Consider the following 18,548-nt stretch of genomic DNA (forward strand, 5'->3'; position numbering starts at 1 on the left):
AGACTCTCAAGAGCAGCCTTTCCTTACCTTCAGCACTCCCTGGCTGAGCTTTGCCCTGTCCTGGCCTTGGGCCCACGTGGGCAGGGTGGGAGCTCGTGGTTTCAATGGCTTGGCTGTAAAATGTGCCTGAAGAAAAAGGAGAATGATTCTGGAGCTGCAGGATCATCCTTTGGCTGGTGGGATGGACAACATCCAACTGCACATGGTGGATGTTGAGGATACAAATCCAGAAAGACACGTAGCCACAGCTTTGATAGCAGGAATTACATAAGGAAGACCAAGGATGTAGTGAGCTGGGATGAGAGTTTGAAAGACATGGAAGAAAATGCTCAATAGCAGAAAGGTTTTAAGAAGAGGAGTTGAGAAACCTGAGTATCAAAGTACCAGAGATAATGGGTTTTGCTCCTTGTGGGTCAGAAAACACCTGTATTTAAAAAGGGACCCCAAATTTCCCTGGAACTGACCCTGAGCCAGTTCACATAAGGGAATGTGTAGAGGGTTCAGTTCTGGCACCCTTTTTGGTCCCAAAAACTCTGGATAAGGAGCATGGGTGGCTCTCCTCACATATTGTACAGAGATGGGTTCAAGGAATTTCAGGATGGTTTCCATCAGGACTGGGATCTGCCTGCTTGACTCCTGGCTTCTCCCTGTCAAAATGAGGGTCTGTGGGGAGAGAAGATCAGCAAGATTGAGACAGGAGTATGAACTTTCTCTTTGTACTGATTTGGATCTGCCCAGATGAGCCTGATGAGGGCAGGTTCTCCTTTCCCCTCAGCATCTTGTGGCTTGGGCATGGGTTCTCTCTTGTGGGGTCACAGATGGGCCACTGATGGGATGATAAAGAGCCAAATTTGGATATGGGAGTGGAGCTGTGTAATGGGTTATCACAGACATCTTAGTTTCATCTGATTTATTAGCTCTGCTAATTATCCCAATAAATCAGCGTTTGAATGGAACTTGGCATTGACACTAAGTATGAAGGACTGGCACTACTGTTGGGGAGCTAACAGGGAAGATCCAGCTGCAGATGTCAGGGAATGAATGAGACTTGACAAAATGCAATCACAACTGGGAGACAGAAAAGCAATATGACATACTCTGAGAGGATGGAGCTCCCTGTGTGTTACTACTTTGTAGTCATCACATTGCCAAGAGCATCTTCAGCATGAGCAACAACTGCAGGTGATTCCTGTGGGCAAGGAGCAAAGGTGACACACACACTGCTGGCTCAGTGCTTTTGTACATTCTGTGAAATTTGCTGCAATAAAAACCACATGGAAATCACACAGAACAAAGGAAGCAAAGGCAGCAGTGAAGCTCCTGTGCTGCAGACTGGGGTAAGCAGGTTGCAGGTGCAGGTTACAGTGCTGAAATCTTGGTGTTCTTCAGAAACAGTGCAGAATCCTTTTTGGACTGAATGCAAGGTTTCCTTCCCCACATTTCCAAACAAACAGTAATCTAATGACTGGGAGTAAAAAATGACATCACCTGAGCACATCCAGCAAGCTACTGAAACAAAACCATTTTGGTGACAGCCTGAGCAGGACCCTGCAGACAGCATCAAACAAGTGAAAATGTGAAGCAGCCCGTGCTCTAACAACAGCCAGGTTTACACTGCTGCTGGCTTTGCTGGCTCACTCCAGCTCTCATGCTCCACCCTTCTGGGTTTGCCTTTTTTTTTTTTTCAGCCTTTGCAATCTGACAGAGGCGGGTGAAAGCAAGTTGAGGGAAAGGACATTCCCCTGAAGAGCAGCTGGAGAGCAGTCCTCCAGCCTGTCTGTGCTAAGCAGAGGACAGCCACGAACCTTCCAGGCTTTAGCCTAGAACCACCCCCAGGGCCCGGAGGCACACTGGCACTAGAACTGATTTTCCAGGTAAGCCTTTTTCTTAACCCCCGGATCTTGATAGCTGAGTGCTCTCTAAGCAGGAAGTGAAATCTGCACAGCAGAAATGGTGTAAGGGCAGAGCAGGGAGCTCAGCTGCTCGGTGTTGTAGATATGCTGCTTTATTTATTTATACTCAGTTGTGAGCCTCAAGCTACTCGGGCATTTGTGCCATCTGCCTCATCTCAGCAACCCCCATGAGCTGTAAACACCCTCAAGAGATGGACAGACAGACAAACCCACACCAACATTTTCCCTGTGAGTAAAAAAGTTACTGCACATGTTCTGCTTGCTGTGGCGGAGGCAAAGGAAGGGAGAAAAAGGGAAAAACTGGTTTAACTGGGACGCTGATGTTTAAAATTCACACAACAAGAACTAAGCTTGTGCCAAGTTCTCAGAAATGAATGGAACTGTAGTTCTGGGAAAATCCTGGGAACAGCCAAAAGCTGAACAAAGAGAACCTCCTGACTCTGATGCTCTTAACCCCTTTGTGGATCACTCAGGCCTGCTCCGATGTTGAGACACAGTGGTGGCCATGATCAATAGTCAGAGTTCTGTAAAGCCTCTATCCTAAAGGTTATGTGGGGACCCAAACCGTGGCAACCCCTGCTTCTGACAGGATATTACACCAAATGGGAATTTTTCATTGTCTTTGTTTTGTTTATGTACTGAAAATACCTTTCCAAAATTCCCATACAATTTTGGATTTGCCATTTTTCATCAGATTGGGAATATAATCCTGTTGAACAATTGGATATTTTAATTTTACTTTGGGAGTTGCATACAGGAACTTGAGAGCATTTTTGGACCTCTTGCATCAATAATGGGAACAACATTGCTCCATATTTACAGATGTCTGAAATTTAGCAGTGCCTGGGGAGAAATAACAAAAGGACTTGGCTCCATCAAAATCCCACTCCTTCCATCAAGAGCTGGGAGGGCTCGAGCTGCTTTCTATCCCTGTGTTTGTGAAATAGCCTTGCACTGAGCCCTCTGCCATCCCAGAGGAGGTCAATGTCTTCTCCCCCACCCACGGGCAGCCACCCATCAGTGGAAAGACTATGAACAGAAAGAGGAACTACATCAGAAAAAATGATCACAGAAAATGTGAGGTCTCTGAACCTGGTGATTTAGGCCCGAGCCTTGGTTTCCTCCTGTTGCTGGAGAAGGGCTGTGATTAGCAGGACTGGGGAGCTGAGCTGTGCTTTGGGGAGGCAGCTCACAGCAGATGAGCAAAAACCCTCCCACAGCCTTTTCTGCCCTAAAAAAGCCCTTCTGCACTCCAGGTCACATCTGTTACCACGGGCACAGAGAGTAGGAGCAGGTGAGACCAGCTCGTGCCTGGCTGCCTAAATAATGGATGAAACACCATGGCAGGACAGATTTGCTTCAGATTTGGTTGCAGAAGAGGCTCTGGATGCCACTGCAAGAGTGGGAGGGTTTGTTTTCTGCTTCTGCTTTGCTGAAACCACGAGCAAAGCAGTTCAGATCTGGGGAGTCTCAGTTCCTATAATTTCTAGCAGGGAAACATCGGGCAGGAATTCTGCTGAAATGTGCTTAGCACAGCTGGAGCCTCTCGTCACAGCTGTAAAAGAGGCAAATAAAAATAACATTTGTGCTCATCAGCAGTGTCCCATTGGTTTCTCTCAGCACTATTACTCAGCTGCCTTTGATACAGATATTAGTCAAATCCTGCTCCTCTTCTGAGCACCCTATTAAAAGGGATGAGGAAGAGCCTTCCACCACTTCTGACACAGCCTATTATTTTTTCCCACCCTTCTCTCAGAGGCAGCATGGACATCAAGGAGTATTTTGCCAGAATTTCTTACCAGGGCTCCCACAATAAGCCAGACCTGGCTACCATGTCAGATATATTCCAGCACCACATCCGAGCTGTCCCTTTTGAAAACCTCAGCATCCACTGTGGAGAAAGAATTGAGCTGGACCTGGAAGCAACCTACAACAAGATAGTGAGGAAGAAACGTGGGGGCTGGTGCATGGAAAACAACAACCTGCTGTCATGGGTCCTGAAAACTCTTGGCTACAACGTCACCCTTCTGGGAGCAAAAGTTTATGTCCCAGAGTTTGATGCCTATCCAGAAGAAATTGATCATCTGCTGCTACGAGTGGAGCTGGATGGCAAATCCTACATTGTGGATGGGGGATTTGGGATGGCCTACCAGCTGTGGCAGCCAATGGAGCTGATTGCAGGGACAGATCAGCCTCAGACTCCTGGGGTCTTTCGTTTTCAGGAGGAGAATGGGACCTGGTACCTGGAGAAAGTGAAAAGGAAGCAATGGGTTCTGAACCCAAGCACCTCGACTTCCCCAAATGTGGAAAATGAAGTTTGCCGTCGGATTTATCTCTTTACCCTTCAGCCACGAGACATTGAGGAGTTCAGGGGCTGCAATTCCCACCTGCAGACAGCACCTGACTCTCTCTTTGTGACAAAGTCCATCTGCAGCCTGCAGACTGCTGATGGCATCCGGGCACTGGTGGGGTGGAAACTCACAGAGATAAAATACAATTATAAGGACAATATGGATGTTGTGGAAATCAAAATCCTTGCAGATGAAGAAATAGAGAAAACACTAAAGGAGAAATTCAATGTAACACTAGACAAGAAATTTGTACCTGTCAATACGAGCAGGTTATCTCTGTTCTAACTCACTGCCTGAATTACAATTCAATTCAGGGGCATTACAGGCAATTCTTCCCTCTCTTTCTGACAAGCATCCAAAGGTTAATCTTTCTCCTTCCAACTACACCAGTGTAAGGCAGAACATACTAGCAAGAGTCTGGAAAACAAATAGATTTTCAACTATTCCTGAATTTCTTTTTAGGTTGGGTACAAATAATGCCTGCCAAACTCAATCAAATCATTACCCTTCTGTTTTGTGCTTAGCAGGAAGCAGACTCAGCCCATTCCCTACTCCTTTCATCTCTTAAAAGCTTTTCTGAACACACCCAGTGTAGCTGGGCAGAATGATGGAGCTGTATGTCTTGGTCTTTATTACCTGGTGCTGCCACCTTGGGAAAATGATACCTGCCTCTTAAATGAATACTATATTATTTTGGGAGTGTAATAGCCAAAACCACAAAGACATCCTGTGCTGAATTCCTCCAGTCAAGCCATAAGCCTGTTCTCTTTACTCTGACATCCCCAACAGCCTCTCACATGGTGCCCAGGCCATGCCACACCTGTGCAAAGTCACCATGTGACCACTTGAGGACAGGTTATTTATGACTCAGAACTGAGGATAAGAAATGTTATTGACAATTCTGTGTTGTTTCAGACTTTGCACAGTGAATGTTCTCTCAGTGACATAACCAAAGAGCAGCATATCTTTGAACTGAAAGCATCTCCTGAGCATTTTGTTTGCTTCCACTCCGCAGCAGACTGCTGGGAATACATGTTCCTCTCCTCAGACTCTACTCTGGGTGTTATTGCACTTTAATTATTACAGCAGAACCCAAACACATGCACAGAATTCTTTTTGTGAAACATATCTGTTCTACTGAGGATGTGTTTGCAGTGATACTAATTATATTGATATAAGGGGAAATGATGAATCTTAATCACATACCTAAGGGCTAAGATTTCTAGTAGCAGAAACGACTCAAATGTGACCCCTTTGCCCTTTGAGAAAATGCTTGATGTTCCTTTATGTACAAATCTTGGAAGCATTACAACTACGCACTTATAATTAAGCAAATTAATGAATTACAATTTTTTTAAATAAAAAAATCAAGCACTGTGAACTGGAATTATTCTGATTTTCCCCCCAAGTATCCCCATAGTAAAAAATAAATGTCATTAATCACTGAAGTTGTCCTGATTATTTGTAAGTGCTAATATTTTCCATCTAAGGCTTCTAAAAAGACAATAACTCACTAAACCTTTTTCACTTGTTATGCAGCACATACAGCTTTCTAGAACCAGCAGTTCAGATTTAATAAAAGCTGCTTTTCTGCATCTTCAAAACCTATTTCTTAGAGACACAGCAAGCTCTTGAAATCCCTGTCTTCCCAGAGTCATATTGACTTACATGTGCTTGGCTGCAGGAGTAAAATAGGTCCTTATAGCTCATGAGGCTCTCCCATCCTATGAGAAAGTGCAATGAGGTTGTAAAAGGAGAGGTTTCTTATGGTGTGGACCAGCAGCTTGCAACACCAATGATCAGAAGCAATTGTCCCAGGATGTGGCTTGTTTATAACCTGTGTTTTTCTGTGGCCCCCAAATTAGTGGGAGAGCTAAAGGAGCTAAACTCAGTGGGTCAGCAGGGACAAAGCACTGGGATGAGGAGAAAGTCCAGGCAGGTCTTGTGAAGTTGTGGAGGAGGAGAAGATCCACACAGAGCCAAGAATCTCCATCCTTTGTGGGAACAAACATAGGAAACACCTCAAAAGGGCTGTGCCCACTCCTCTCTCCCTGTGTCAGGGTGTTTCCTGCACTTTGTGCTGGTCCGTAGGCTCAGGGGAATGAGTCCAGAGCTATAAAATCACCTTTAAATTCAGAAGTAAGGAGTTATGTCCATTGCCCCCGAGATGCAGCTGTGGAGGGCAGGATCAGGGAAAGGCTCTTTTCTTTCTGCTGACTCATCTGGAGCAAGTGCACAGCTCAGAGCTCCTGCCCCTGCTCACCACAGAGGCACAGTGCACTGCTGAGCATTACCGTGGAACTTGCTGTTGGAAGGACAAAAAAGAACAGGAAAAAAAATTTTCTCTTTTCAGATTGCATTAGTTTGTTTCTTTCCTTATCACTAACTTTGGAGGCAAATACTTAAAGGCACAGCAAGTTCAGGGAGCTCAGATTTCTCTGGGGGCAGCATCTTCTCTTTCGAAGGACAGGGCTTCTCTTTGAACTCAAGGGAATTTAGGTAACTTGTGTGACTTGGCAAATTGGCAAATCTGACCTTGTTGCTTGGCGGGGCTGGTGTCAGCCACGAGGAATAGCTCAGTGTGCGGAGTTCAACAGCTGCCATCCCCACCAATAAATCAGTGACTTCCTGTCCTGGATCACTCTCTGTCTATCATAAGTCACTTCCCACAGGGATCCAGACACATCAGTGTCAACAATATAAAATCTGCATCATTTTTGCACAAGTTCTTTGCTGCTTTAGTGTGGGAACATCTACCAAGGTGCCCCAGACTCTGAAGCCCCAGGGTGACCTGCAGGGTTGAGGATGGGTTTATAGGTTAAAACCACTTACAGAAGTTGCTGATGATTCCCATGATTTGCACTCCTGGAGGGTTCAGCTGCCATTCAGTGATGTGGAAGGTTAACATCTCCTCAATATTATAAACAGTTTGGGGACTGGCTCATTTCCAGGCTCTCTGTGCAGCACCTAACACAACAAATTGCTTGACAGGGCTTTCCACACATATGCCAATACAAATAAAGCAATAAAACCATCAGAATATAAACAACTATTAAAGAAGAAACTCTCTGCCCTCTTTGGTGCTGGAGGATAAGGCTGTCCCTGGCAGGCACTAAAGGCTGCCTGGACCTTTAAGAGCTGCAGTTGCCAGTGCAGCTCTTCCTGGGACCTTTGGAACAGCCCAGGGTGGAAAGCCTGAGCTGACTGCCTGCGAGGTAAGCTCTGCACGCCTGATCTTTCACTTCATCCTGCAGCTTTGGGTCAGCCCTGCTGGGAAAGCCCACCCTGTGAGTCTGCACACCCTGTGCCCAGCACTGCAGGTGTATTAGCAAAGCACAAACTACAGGAACCCCAGGGCTGATGGTGAGTGAACATTGCAAGGGCATTTCCCAAGTGCAACATCGAGTGTTTGAGAGTGAAACTAACCCTTTATTTTGAGCCAGAGTGTATGAAAAATGCAGCTATTGACTCACAGTGTAACTTGGAATCAAACAAATAGTGTAGCCATATGCAAGAGGATCCAGCCTTAGAAGTGCCTCCTTATTCTCAGTAGAGAACTGATCCTAATATTCAGCCTAATTACAAAAGGACCCAGTGATCCCAAGGGACGTGTGCAGACAGGCAGAACTAACATCTGAATCTCACTGCCCTCAAAGATGCAGGAATGCTGAGCAAAGCTCAGCTGCTGCAGGGGCAGAAGCAAACAGGGCTGAGATCTGGACTGAGGCTCAGGATATTTGGCAACTCAGTTTTGGAATGCAAATTGTCCCCTGGGAGAGGGCTTGCTCACTGCTGCAGCCTCATGGCTCACACAGCAGGAATGGCTGTGCCAAGGAAAATCTGCCTCCAGGAAAGCGAGGGAGTAAACACTGATTTATGTGGATGCTCCCTAATGTCAATGATGTTGTAGTGCAGCTTTATTATACTTAAACCTCTTTAAGTATTCATTGAGATCAGAGCGTGTGTTGTCAGGCACCACAAGGCTGTCTCTGAAGCAGATTTTAAATTGATGAGGCCAGAGAAGGGGCAGCTGGGGAAACTGAGGCACAGGCAGGGAATTTCCCAATATATTTTCCCCAATCCTCATTGGCAGCACCCCATGGGGTGGATGAAAGGAGCTGGTTTTATTCTTTGCTTTCCCCATACAATGGGCACACCCAGACCCAGGAGATGGGTTACAGGGGGGCATCAGGCCTTCTGCTGCTGACCCAGGGCAGGGACTGATCTGGTTTCGCTTGAAGGCAAATTCCAAGTGTGTCAGACCCACCAGGCTGATGCCTGGACTTCTCTGAACTCCTGCCGGTCACAGAGGTTCAGCTCCATACCCTCATGGGGTAAAGATGTTTCTATTTTCCTATGTAAAATAGCTGAAAGTGGGAGTAGAAAGAAAAATGAGGCAGAGGACCATAGGATGAGCCTGCCAGTGAACACGTGTGCTGTGTGTTGGAAGGGAAATGGCTTTCTGCAAGTGTTACCAAGGAGATCCTGCCAGAGATGAGGCCCTTGTCCTAAAAAAGGGTTGGAAAAAAAATCATAAAATGCAGTATCAAAGAGACATTACTGTTTTTTCATGTAGACTCTTTGGTTCCTTTTGAAGTGATAATGTTTATTTCTTATTCTCTTACAATGATCTTCTATTCTATCAGATTTTCCTGTGGGTTTGCATTATCTAGTCTGAATGTTGGTACTAGTGGAGATCAGGAATAATACAACCAAGTCATGTGAGTTGTACTGCTGGCATCAAGATTGGGGTTAAAGTCTAGAGATTAGGTCATTGGATGTGCTGATCTGCTCAGGTGGGGGCACTTCCACCCATGGATTTGAGGTAGGATTTTCACAAGCTTCTGGCATGGACATGGGGTCAAACTGCTGGACCAAAGCTGAGAAGAGTCAGTGGAAGGGAGTTTGTCCCATCTCATCCACATCAAAGGATTTTTGGAAAATCCTCCCAGGGAATATTCAACCAGTTGAAGGAAGAAAGAAGTCCTCAGACTTTCCGGAAATTAACACAGCCCTTAACAGATTGTGAATTGTTCTGAACAACAAATATCCTTGCATGGAAAAAAGCCAAATTAAATCTAAACTAAGGGCAAAAGAAATCCTTGCAGAGAGATGATGAATCACTGAATTAGAAGCCTTACAGGGAACCTTTTGTCTCTTGGCCACACAACCAGTGCCAATGAGAGTGTCTTTCTGCTAATGAAAGAGGATCAGAGATACAGACAGAAAAACCACAAAATATTCCCAATAATTTGATCTGAAACTAAAGCCTTTAGTTTGTGAAAGATGGTCAAAGAAACAAAAATATTATGACTTGCCTTTCATGTACTTTTAGATCAATTCCTTTGATCCTTAGGTTAGAAAAATTGAAGTCCCTTTCTTTCACAGTCAAAGCCCTGTCTAAACTCCTCAGGGAAATTTAAGTGATTAAGAAAACAATGATCTACTTCACATGGAAACCTGTTTGAAATGGTGACACACTGAGATGTTAATCCCAGTTAACTGAATCCATGAATGCAAAACCTTCCAGTTAAATTACCTGTGGGATAAAGAAAGAATTGCTTACCTGGTACAGTAAAAGAAACGGCAAGATCTTGCTGTGACTTTTATGCTGCTATGGTGTGGTAGCTTTTCTGCAAACCTGTTGTGTCTTGATTTTTGAAAAATTTTGTTATGTGGGATCCTCCTCTGTGGCCAGAGATTCTGTTATGGCATGTGCTGTGTCTTCCCATGGGAAAAACATCCTCCTGGTTTGAAGGCAGCCCCTGGGAGAGGGAAAGCATTATTGCTACCTGCTCCTGTCCCTGTCTCTTTTTAAAGAAATACTTAAAATTCTTTTAAATCCTCAATAAAACAGCCCAGAGTACATTTGCAGGCTGGTTAACCTGTGCTACAGAAACAGGAGTGAACCCCTTGTCAGCTGCACAGCAGTAACTGGCTACTTTTCTGCTCACACAGGCAAAATGAACATTCAGGAATATTTTGGAAGAATATCTTACAACAAGCCCCATAAGGATGCAGACTTGCAAACCCTGACAGCCATCCTCCAGCACCACATCCAGACCATTCCTTTTGAGAACCTCAGCATGCACTGCGGGGAGCCCATCGAACTGGATTTGCAGGCTACTTACAATAAGATTGTGAGAAAGAAACGTGGTGGGTGGTGCCTGGAAACCAACCACCTCCTCTTCTGGGCCATGCAAGAGTTAGGGTATGACGTCTGTATTCTTGGTGCAAACAGCTATGAACCAGCAGAGAACGGATACACTGCTCAGCTAAACCATGTCCTGCTGAAGGTGGTGATCAAGGGACAGTCCTACATAGTAGACGCTGGGTTTGCTGGAGCCTACCAGATGTGGCAGCCGCTGATGCTGATTTCCGGGAAGGACCAGCCCCAGGCTCCTGGCATTTTCCGCTTCACGGAAGACAACGGCACCTGGTACTTAGAGAAAGTGAAAAGGAAGCATTATATTCCTGAGCACTGCAAGAATCACTTCCCTCATACTCCAGAACTGGGGAATATCCGAAAAATACATAAATTTACTCTCGAGCCACGGCATATAGATGACTTCCAGGAGCTAAATGCATACCTCCAAGTGTCTCCAGATAACCTCCTTCGGAAGAAGTCAATATGCACTCTCCAAACCACCAAGGGGGTCCTTGCCTTAGTTGGATGGACCCTCACTGACATGAAGTACAACTACACGGAGAACATGGATCTGGTGAACATCACAACCCTTACAGATGAAGAGGTTGAGAAGACACTGAAAGATAAATTCAATATAGTACTGGAGAACAAACTTGTACCAGTAAATGTTCGTGGTTTGCCACCTAATTTAGTGGATAAGATCTAAGTGTAACACTGTGCTAGATGGATCTTTAAATAGCCAAGAGGAAAATTCTAAAATTAACATTAATTACAATAATCTAATTTTTAACTCGAGGTAGTCACAATGCTTGGTAAATTCCAGTACACTGCTAATTAACTGCAGATATGGATTGCATATTTTTTATTAAACCTCTCCTGCTTTAGAAACCAAGACATCTTACTAGCTCTGTTGTGCTCATATGGAAGCTGTTTTTTGACTCCTTAACTTTTTGTTCACCTTCTCAAGAACTCATTTTATTGCAGATATATTTTGAGGCAAATGAGATGAAAATTATGCAAAAGGAGAGGTTGTGTTACCATTTTACAGAAAAGACATCTTACCTTTTTCTGCTATTATTTCCAAGCTTCTCAGTGACTTTTACAAATTATTCACTTCCCTTAACAGTCCTAAAGTTGAGCTGAATTAGGCTTTTAAATACTGTAGAAAACAAGAAAGGTAAAGACTTTCTCAAAACAAGCCACCATTAGGTGCTGATTAGCTTATGAAAAATTGAAAGACTTAAGTCCTGTTCCCTTTTCAGAAATTGACTTAAAGTAAGATATTTATCCAAAGGTACCTAAACCTCCCCAAAATCTGTCTAATTTCGAGTACCCACTTTTTCTGAGTCTGATTTATCTGTGTCTCTGAATTCAAAATAAAATTGGTAGAAGATGAGATGATTCAACAGTTCTTAAAAATCAGGCTTTTTGTATCAAAACTGGAAAAAAAGTTCAATCTTTGAAAAAAGATCAATCTTTGCAAAGTATAATTTAAACTTTCGGGACCATGCCTTCATGTGATGTCAAGAGGAGATGATGGTATTAAAGACAAAATCTTCATATTTATTACAAACAGTATTCTGCACAAAAGCTACCTTAAAACACAAAACAAACACAAACACAAAAGCTACCTTAAAAAGTGTGGATGCAAAAGAAAGCCCTGGGAAGTGAGGACGTGCCACCAGTGTGGTTTGACAGCAAGACATCCATAACACAGAAGCCTTTTCCCTGATGACACCTGTGGTACTGTAGAGGACGTGCCATGAAAAAGGGCGACAGAAGAACATCAGCCAAGAAAAAGACTTTGATTCTTGTTTTAGTCAACTTTGATTCTTGTTTTAGTCAACCACACAGAGCTACATGGCACCTGATGTGCCTAAAACTCAGGTGCTTCCCCAGGTGCAGTCTAATGAGCTCTTTGCCTTTCCCAGAGGCCTCTTCTGATATTCCACCTCCATCCAATGACAGGGACTCAGGCTTGATGGGGGAGAATTAAATAAACAGCACTGCAAGGCTGTGAGGCTGCAGGAGGCCAGGTTTTAGAGCAGAAATGCATTACTTCATGCAAATAAATATTTGCCATGGTATTCCTCAGGTGGGGAAGCTCCACAATAACACCTGCTACAGCTGAGGAGTTGAATGGCTTGGAACAGCTCCTGTATGGGCAAAGAAGGGTCATTTTGCATCCATGGAGCTCAGCCTGCAACACAGCCTGCAACACCTTGGCACCTCAGTGCACCCATCAGAGCACAGATGAACATCCTCCACTGCAAAGTGCTGGTTTGCAAAATAACAATATTGAATTACAAAAAGTTACACGCCATTTGCCACTGCCTACTGTAATTATTTTACATAGAAAACGAGTTCACTCTGGTCTTAACTAGGGGAAGGCATAAACATCTACTAATAGGAAGAAACAAAGTTTAATTTGCTCACGGATCAGCGAAGTCCAAAAATGTGAATTCTTTTTGAGTGGACTCTGCCCTTTCTTGGAATTTAAGATTCAGGAGCGAGGACCAGCAGAGCTTAGAAAGACAACCCTCACAATCTGTATCCACTCCTGGCTTCACTGACTGCTGCCCCTGTAATAAACCCCCCAGAAACTGAATACCTCAATAAATAAAAAGGGATCTCATAAGAGGTAAGTTTATTTTCTTAAAAAACCCCTCCAAAGAAAGATCCAAAAACCCTGGTTTCTTTATGATGTTAAAGGCCATGGACAATAACGTAAGCAACATTCTCTAGGAAAAATGTTCTAAAAATGTGTGGATATAGAGCTAAAATATCACCTGCTAAACAGGGGCTGTTGAAGAGGGCAAAATAGTGATGTGCAATTTCAATTCTTCTAGCTTTCACTCTTCAGGAGAAGCTTCAATTCACTATAAAATGATTCTTTTGTTTGGGTACAATAGTCGATATAAATTTGGAACTGCAACTTCTTGTTGGAAGTCATGCTTTTAGATGCTTAAATTTATTTAAAAGTATTGCAAGTGCAAAGGAAGCAAAAGTTCAGTCTAATAATCAATAGATTCTGCTTTAAGGGAATAAAATTACAGCTTTTTAAAAACAACTTAAAAAAAATTACAGACTCTGGGTTGTGCAACCCAGGAAGTCCATGTGCTGATGTATTAGGATAAAGAAGATAACATATTTTCAACAGTAGAATTGCTGATACTGTGTATAGTCCTGGTAAGAAATAGGTTTGTATGAACACCTTCATTTGCACCTTCAATATTCTTCTGCTGATGTTTTTCTCTACATAAATCATAACCACATTTGTGGGACGACCTTTTCAGCACCTGCCTTTTCATCTGGTCTGCTCACATTTCAAAAGAACAGTGGCTTTCATCTCCTGCAGTCCATATCTAGAGCTGATCAAGCATATTATGGAGCTGCAGAAAGAAATTACAAATAATACAAACTTGAGAACCAGCTTTATACTGGTGTGATCTATTTAGTATTCACAGTCAGAGTGATAGGATCAGTTATTCTCAGATTCTGCAAATCAAAAGTGCCATGACTTTTGTGTTACACTTAACAAATATTATTACATTGAACACATACTCCAAAAATACACTTAGATATCACGGGAAGCTAAATTCCTCTCTCTAGCAGGTAATGTGTAGTTTTTGCTGGTGCTCTCTGTTCATTTGGGACAGCTGCCTCCACACCATGAATATGCACAGCATGAATCTGCCACTGAGAATCATTTTGAGAAATTTTAGTTTGCAGTAAACATTCAGTAGTTCACTGCTGAGTTAAAGGATTGGTGAGTTTTGAGAAAGCTCAGGACCAGAGAGAGTAAAGCAGCCCCTGTTCATTTTCAGGGTGGCTTGTGAGACACAGGGCACAGGAGGGAATGGAGGTGTGCTCCTTGTCTTTTAGGGCACTCACTTCGCTCCATTTGGATCCATTATTGCAACACCAAAATGAGTTTCTACAACACTCTGAGCAGACACAAGACTCAGTGGTCTGTGACTCTTTCAAAAGTCAGTTTTTTCAGCTATAATTATCTGAATAAAGCTTGTCACTTTACTTTTCATGTCAACTTTTTGTAAGTGGTGGAAGAGCAAAGTGTACTGAATGAGCGATTCATTTACTGTCATGTCCATCAGTGGCAGACTCATGAAAAGAACATGTGAATCCTGGCTCAGAATGTGCTCCCTCCCACTGGCAGATGACACTGCCTCCCCCAGTGACAGTCCTGTCACGGAGCAGTGGCTTTAGACCATTTCTCATGAACCCTTATACACACTCCCAGCAAGATCTTACATTTCTTCTTAACCCTGCTGTTACAATGCAAATACAGGAAATCCTCTTCTTGCAGTCTCCTCGTATGAAACTGAAATGGCATCAGCTGTTTGCCAGAGGAATGACTAAGACAAAAGCAAACCCTCATGTGCACTGCTCTTTGCTCAGGGAACCATTTGATAGGAATGCTTGTTTCCTTTAAATGCTGTTCTGATGAGGTTCAGTAGATTAAAGAATCTTTACTGGCAGAGCCAGGGCAGCTTTTCACAGCATCATAAATCACTGATGTAAAGAAACCAAAACACAACTCCTTCCTTTACAGGTGAGATGAACCTTGAAGAGTATTTTGCAAGAACTGGCTATAAAGGCTCCACTGAAAAACAAGATTTGGAAACCTTAACCGATATATTCCAGCATCACATCCGTGCTGTTCCCTTCGAAAACCTCAGCATCCACTGCGGGGAGAAAATTACTTTGGAGCTGGAGCACGTTTACAACAAGATTGTGCGGAGGAAGCGGGGTGGCTGGTGCATGGAAAACAACCAGCTGCTGGGCTGGGTGCTGAAGGGCCTGGGGTATGAGACCAACTTCCTGGGAGCGTACGTGTTCAACCCCCACCAGAACGCCTACGCCACCCTCATGACCCACCTCGTGGTAAAGGTCGTCGTCGATGGCAAAGCCTACATCGTTGATGGAGGATTTGGGGTGTCCTACCAGATGTGGCAGCCCATGGAGCTTGTGTCAGGGAAAGACCAGCCCCAGGCTCCCGGCGTGTTCCGCTTCACGGAGAAAAACGGTGTCTGGTACCTGGAGAAAATGAGACGGAAACAGTACATCCCCAACCAGAGCTTCTCCAACTCTGATCTGCTGGAGAAAAAGGAGTGCCGCAAAGTTTACATGTTCAGCCTTGAGCCACGGACAGTGGAAGATTTCCGTTTCCAGTGCACATACCTCCAGACCTCTCCAGATTCCCTCTTCACAAAGAAGTCCATCTGCACCCTCCAGACCACCGATGGATTCCGAGCGCTGATTGGGTGGACGCTCACTGAGACCACGTACAACTACAAGGAAAACATGGATCTGGTGGAATTTGTAACTCTTGAAGATGAAGAGGTGGAAAAAACCCTCAAAGAGAAATTTAACATCACCCTAGAGAGAAAACTTGTCCCCATAAATGTTAAAGGGTCTTACACAATCTAGATGGTCAGGAAAACCTACAGTAACGCTATGTGGGTACAGCAGCTTCCACTGTCTGTGTAATCCCTGCTGCAAGGTTATGGGATTCTTTTGCAGGTGACTGAAGGATATATACATTAGTATGAGATTAATGTGAATTTCACTTTGGGAAGAATCAGGAATTTAAGACTCTTGAGCCAGTTAGGTAAAATTATTTGATGGAAGATGACTGCCGTTCAATTTTTGGCACATATGTAGGATTTGATTTGAATCTGGTTATAAGCTTGGGTAAGAAATATGTCTGGGGAATTTTGGACTGCCTGTAGCACATGAGTATGGATTATTAATTGTGATATGCTGCCAACACATTTTTTAAGGTTATTATAGGGAGACAAGTAATCTGTGAGCATTTAGACAAGAAACCACACATTTAAAACTTCATTTTTCACAAGATCCAACCACTCACAGCTCATCTAATTCCTCTACCTTTAATAAGAGTAAAACATTGTCATCTTGGAAAGGAGCATTAGGAGGCATAATTCTTTTACCATCATCCTTAGACAAACCATAGTACAAAATGAAAATCATCATCTTGTGCATCCCTCTGGCCACTACTGCAGTAAACTGCCCCAAGTAATTTTTGGTATGTAGCTATTCTTCTGGTGATGAAAATTCTGTATATTGCAGTGTTATTGTGGCTGATGGGCTCTAAGGAGATAACTATTAAGCTTTGTTTCTGAGATATAATCATCCTATAAACTGTGACTGGTACTTAAATGTCACAGCTGGCTTAGATTTACTTTTGTCCCAAAAGGGGTGGAAATTCTGTGCTTTTAGGACTGCATTATATTTGTACATGAAGCTAAGCCCACCATACCCTTAATTTTGTCCTGCAAACATGAGTGTCTATATGGCTGTCCTCCATGGGTACCACTTAACACAGGAGCTTTAATGCCATTAGTGTTTGTTCATCTGTATCAAAGTGAAAAAACAACCCAAGAAGCCAGCCAAATCTAAAGGAAACCTTCTCTTTTTTCACAATCATGTTTCCCCATTTTCCAGAAAATGTTGTTCCTCCTACCATTCTTCTCTGCAAAAAGCCCAACCAAGGAAACCACTAAGAAAGGGGAAGCATTCTTAAATGCATCAAAAAATAGCAGAAACACTAAAAAACACTCTTTTCCCCCAGTCTGTAATAAGCCTGAGCATTGGTCAAATGTTGATTCCTCCCACTGAATAGTCTTTTTGCTCAAAGACATAATCTGATCATTAATCTCACAAATGTTGTAAGTGTACACCTGAAAATAAATAAAAGGAAAATAAAGGCATTATGAGTTGTTTTAGGCACAGCTGCTGCCAGCTTCACTGGCAGCACTCCTGCACACCCCATCTACCAAGTGAGGGCTGTTCACTCATGCTGATCTGCTGGCCAACCCTTCCCGCCTCAAACTTCTTAGGATCACAGGGTCACTGAGGTTGGAAAAGCCTTTTAAGATCACAGAGTTCAACAATCAACCCAACATCACAACCATGTTCACCATTAGACTCTGTCCTTCAGGTGCCACTTCAGGGATGGTGGCTCCACCACTGCCCTTGACAGTCCTCCAGTCCTTTCCAAGCCTGTGAAAAAATTTTCCAAGTATCTAATCAAAACCTTCCCTGGCATAACTGGAGGCCATTTCCTGATATCCAGTCACTTGTTACCTGTTCCTTGCAACCTGTTATCTTCTTGAACTAAACATTGAACAAATGCAGCAGTGGTGTTGGAGATGGTGAATTCCTACAGATACCTGGAGGAAGAGGTTGTAGGCTGAGGAAGATGATCACTGAAGAGAAGGCCCAGGAGTCATCTCTGCTGGGCTTGGCAGTCACAATCAGCTCTGGGCTGATTGTGGTATGTGCCAGCCCTTCGTGTGACCACCCGTGGTGGCATCACATGGCCTGGGTGCACAGATAGATGCACAGGGATGAGGAACTGAGAGCCGAGCAAGAGGCGACAGGGAACAGTGAAAGACCTTACTGAGGCCAGAACACAGTTTTTCTGTTAATAATGGAATTATGGAATTTGTTCAGTAATTTGTGTTCAGGTTATTCCCTCATATTAATGTCCCATTAAGGGTTTTTACCCCTTTCTAAATAATTTATCATTACAAGGAGCTCCCCGAGACCTCAGGGAACATTACAAGGTTCAAAACACCGATCACCTCCATTCCATCTGATGGGATTCTCATTTACCCAGCTGACCAAACCACATTTCTCTGTGCCATCAACCACAGCTGTTTTCTTGAGGACAGCCATTAACAGGGTGAATATTTTACCTCCCAACTTCCCTAGAGGTTTTCCTGCTGTTGCTCCCAGGTAATTACTTGGATTTTGGTATGCAAGGGTTTCTTGGGCAGTTATGGGCTCCTATCAGCATTTAACTGGGCCTGCATTGATGGGACTCACCCAGCTACCCCTTCTACTGTTTGGTTCTTAACAAAGATCTACAGAGCTGCTGGTGATTGAGGCTCCAACCATCTCCCTGACTCCCATCTGTTAATTTTTCATCTTGATGTGACAATTATAAGCAGGTCCTCACCGAGAAACATGAAATCACACAAAGAAATGTCAACACATACAGCTAAGGAACAGTTTCACAGTTTAACTAAAGCTCCCCAAAAGCTGATGAAAGCAGGTTATTGAGGTGTGAATGCCAGGCCTGAAATC

The 18,548-nt window shown here is 43.7% G+C and overlaps 3 protein-coding genes across 3 annotated transcripts; all 3 read left to right on the top strand.

Annotated features, from left to right (window-relative positions):
* Positions 1 to 1,747: 1,747 nt before the first annotated feature.
* LOC121334052 (arylamine N-acetyltransferase, pineal gland isozyme NAT-3-like) lies at positions 1,748 to 5,293 on the top strand. The gene is made up of 2 exons (XM_041400927.1): positions 1,748 to 1,874; positions 3,670 to 5,293. The coding sequence occupies exon 2, from the start codon at positions 3,677 to 3,679 to the stop codon at positions 4,547 to 4,549; it is 873 nt and encodes a 290-aa protein (XP_041256861.1). The 5' UTR covers positions 1,748 to 1,874; positions 3,670 to 3,676; the 3' UTR covers positions 4,550 to 5,293.
* On the top strand, positions 1,759 to 11,175 carry LOC121334053 (arylamine N-acetyltransferase, liver isozyme-like). The gene is made up of 2 exons (XM_041400928.1): positions 1,759 to 1,874; positions 10,223 to 11,175. Exon 2 carries the CDS (start codon positions 10,228 to 10,230, stop codon positions 11,116 to 11,118), a length of 891 nt encoding a protein of 296 aa, XP_041256862.1. The 5' UTR covers positions 1,759 to 1,874; positions 10,223 to 10,227; the 3' UTR covers positions 11,119 to 11,175.
* A 1,766-nt stretch (positions 11,176 to 12,941) lies between these two features.
* Positions 12,942 to 17,143, top strand: LOC121334054 (arylamine N-acetyltransferase, pineal gland isozyme NAT-10). The gene is made up of 2 exons (XM_041400929.1): positions 12,942 to 13,053; positions 14,986 to 17,143. The coding sequence occupies exon 2, from the start codon at positions 14,991 to 14,993 to the stop codon at positions 15,861 to 15,863; it is 873 nt and encodes a 290-aa protein (XP_041256863.1). The 5' UTR covers positions 12,942 to 13,053; positions 14,986 to 14,990; the 3' UTR covers positions 15,864 to 17,143.
* Positions 17,144 to 18,548: the final 1,405 nt, after the last annotated feature.

This window comes from Onychostruthus taczanowskii, unplaced genomic scaffold, assembly GCF_017590055.1.
Source record: "Onychostruthus taczanowskii isolate IOZ18803 unplaced genomic scaffold, ASM1759005v1 scaffold18, whole genome shotgun sequence".
NCBI lineage: Eukaryota > Metazoa > Chordata > Aves > Passeriformes > Passeridae > Onychostruthus > Onychostruthus taczanowskii.